Genomic DNA, 1,692 nt, shown 5'->3' with positions numbered 1-1,692 from the left:
TGTATCAGTTTTTCAGAAACTCTGCTGTATAAATATACACTCTTTGCCCTAATAAACTAAGTTGCACATTCAGTACATTACGGTCTTTCTCTCTTTCTCTGATCTTTTAGTTCTAATAGTGGTATCATAGAGCATAGGTTACGAAAAACTGGGAACTGAGGGTTGTTTTGTCTAACCAAGAAAGTATAGTTTCAGACGATCTTGAACCTTGAAGAAGCTTGTGATAATGGCGGAATTATCAACGATGCATTATCCAATACTCACAGATAATAACTGGAGTCGTTGGCATACCTAGATGCAGGTGGTTTTCCGCGTACAGAAAGTCAGCAATGTGGTCGAAGGAGATCCAATGGTCGATGCCTCTAGAAAAGAAGAGCAGAAGAAAGAATGGAAGGAAAAAGACGATAGAGCTTTGCTGATAATAAACCAGTGCGTGGACGATGCAAACTTCGAAAAGATCCAGCATGCTGTGACCGCGAGGGAGACATGGAACATCTTTGTCCGTCGCCATTCTGGAGGAGAAAAGGTCAAGAAGGTTAGACTGCAAGCCCTAAAGAGACAATACGAACACATGGAGATGGAAGATAGTGATAAAGTGAACGAGTTTTTCAGTCGCGTGATATTAGTAGCAAACCAGATGAGAGCCTGCGGGGAGAAACTTACAAATGCAATGATAATGGAAAAGATTCTGAGATCATTGCCTGCTACATTCGACCATCTTGTCATAACCATTGAAGAAACCAGAGATTTGGAGAAACTTAGGATTGAAGAATTGTAAAGTGTGTTTGAAGCTCATGAAATGCGAAGATATGGCAGAAAGAAACGCAATGACCAAGCCTTGAAGATTCAACACATTTCTGGTGATGAAAAGAAGAAACCAAACAAGTGGAAAGGCAAGAACAAAGACATGAAGAAATGGAAAAAGGCACAGATGATCAAGAGGAAAAAGGTAACTCTACAGACAAAAGGAACGCCCCAAGGAAAAAATATTCAAAAGAAGAGAAAAAGAACATGGAATGCTTTGTCTGCCGTAAGAAAGGACATTTATCCTACGAATGCTGGTTCAACAAGAATAACCAGAACAAAAAGGGTCAAAACAAAGAAGCTCATGTGGTAGAAGAAGAAGAATCCGAGTCAGAACCGATAAATCTTATGGTTGCCACCAACACAAAGGATACCGGGATAACACAGAATATCTGGTACGTAGACTCCGGCTGTTCTAATCATATGACATATAACAGGAACTGGTTGATGAATCTAGATGAATCCAAGAAAAGTAAAGTCAGAGTTGCCGACAACAGCACGTTGAAAGTAGAAGGGTCTGGAACTGTAAAAGTCAAAAGGAAGAATGGGCAGCATGCAACGCTTGAAAACGTTCTTTTCGTACCAGAGATGAAGTGCAACCTTCTGAGTGTAGGACAACTGACAGAAAAGGGCTACACGGTCATCATGGGAGGTGATGCACAGATGGAGGTATATGACAAAGGTAAAAATCTAATTCTTAAATGTGCAAGATCAGGAAATCGGACTTTTCAGGTTCGTCTGGACGTAGTTGAGGCATTGCAGTGTCTATCTTCTGTAAAAGAAGATGAAACCTGGAAGTGGCATCTGAGATTCGGACACCTAAACTTCAAGGATCTGCAACAACTGAGCAGCAAAGAGATGGTATCTGAGTTACCCAATATCACATGA

At 40.8% G+C, this 1,692-nt stretch overlaps 1 protein-coding gene across 1 annotated transcript; it reads left to right on the top strand.

The window, feature by feature from the left end:
• The first annotated feature begins 915 nt into the window (after nt 1-915).
• LOC106770320 lies at nt 916-1,692 on the top strand. The gene has a single exon (XM_014656134.1). The coding sequence runs from the start codon at nt 916-918 to the stop codon at nt 1,690-1,692; it is 777 nt and encodes a 258-aa protein (XP_014511620.1).

This window comes from Vigna radiata, chromosome 8 (assembly GCF_000741045.1).
Source record: "Vigna radiata var. radiata cultivar VC1973A chromosome 8, Vradiata_ver6, whole genome shotgun sequence".
NCBI classification, from domain to species: Eukaryota; Viridiplantae; Streptophyta; class Magnoliopsida; order Fabales; family Fabaceae; genus Vigna; species Vigna radiata.
This window is presented reverse-complemented; position numbering and strand designations above follow the sequence as displayed.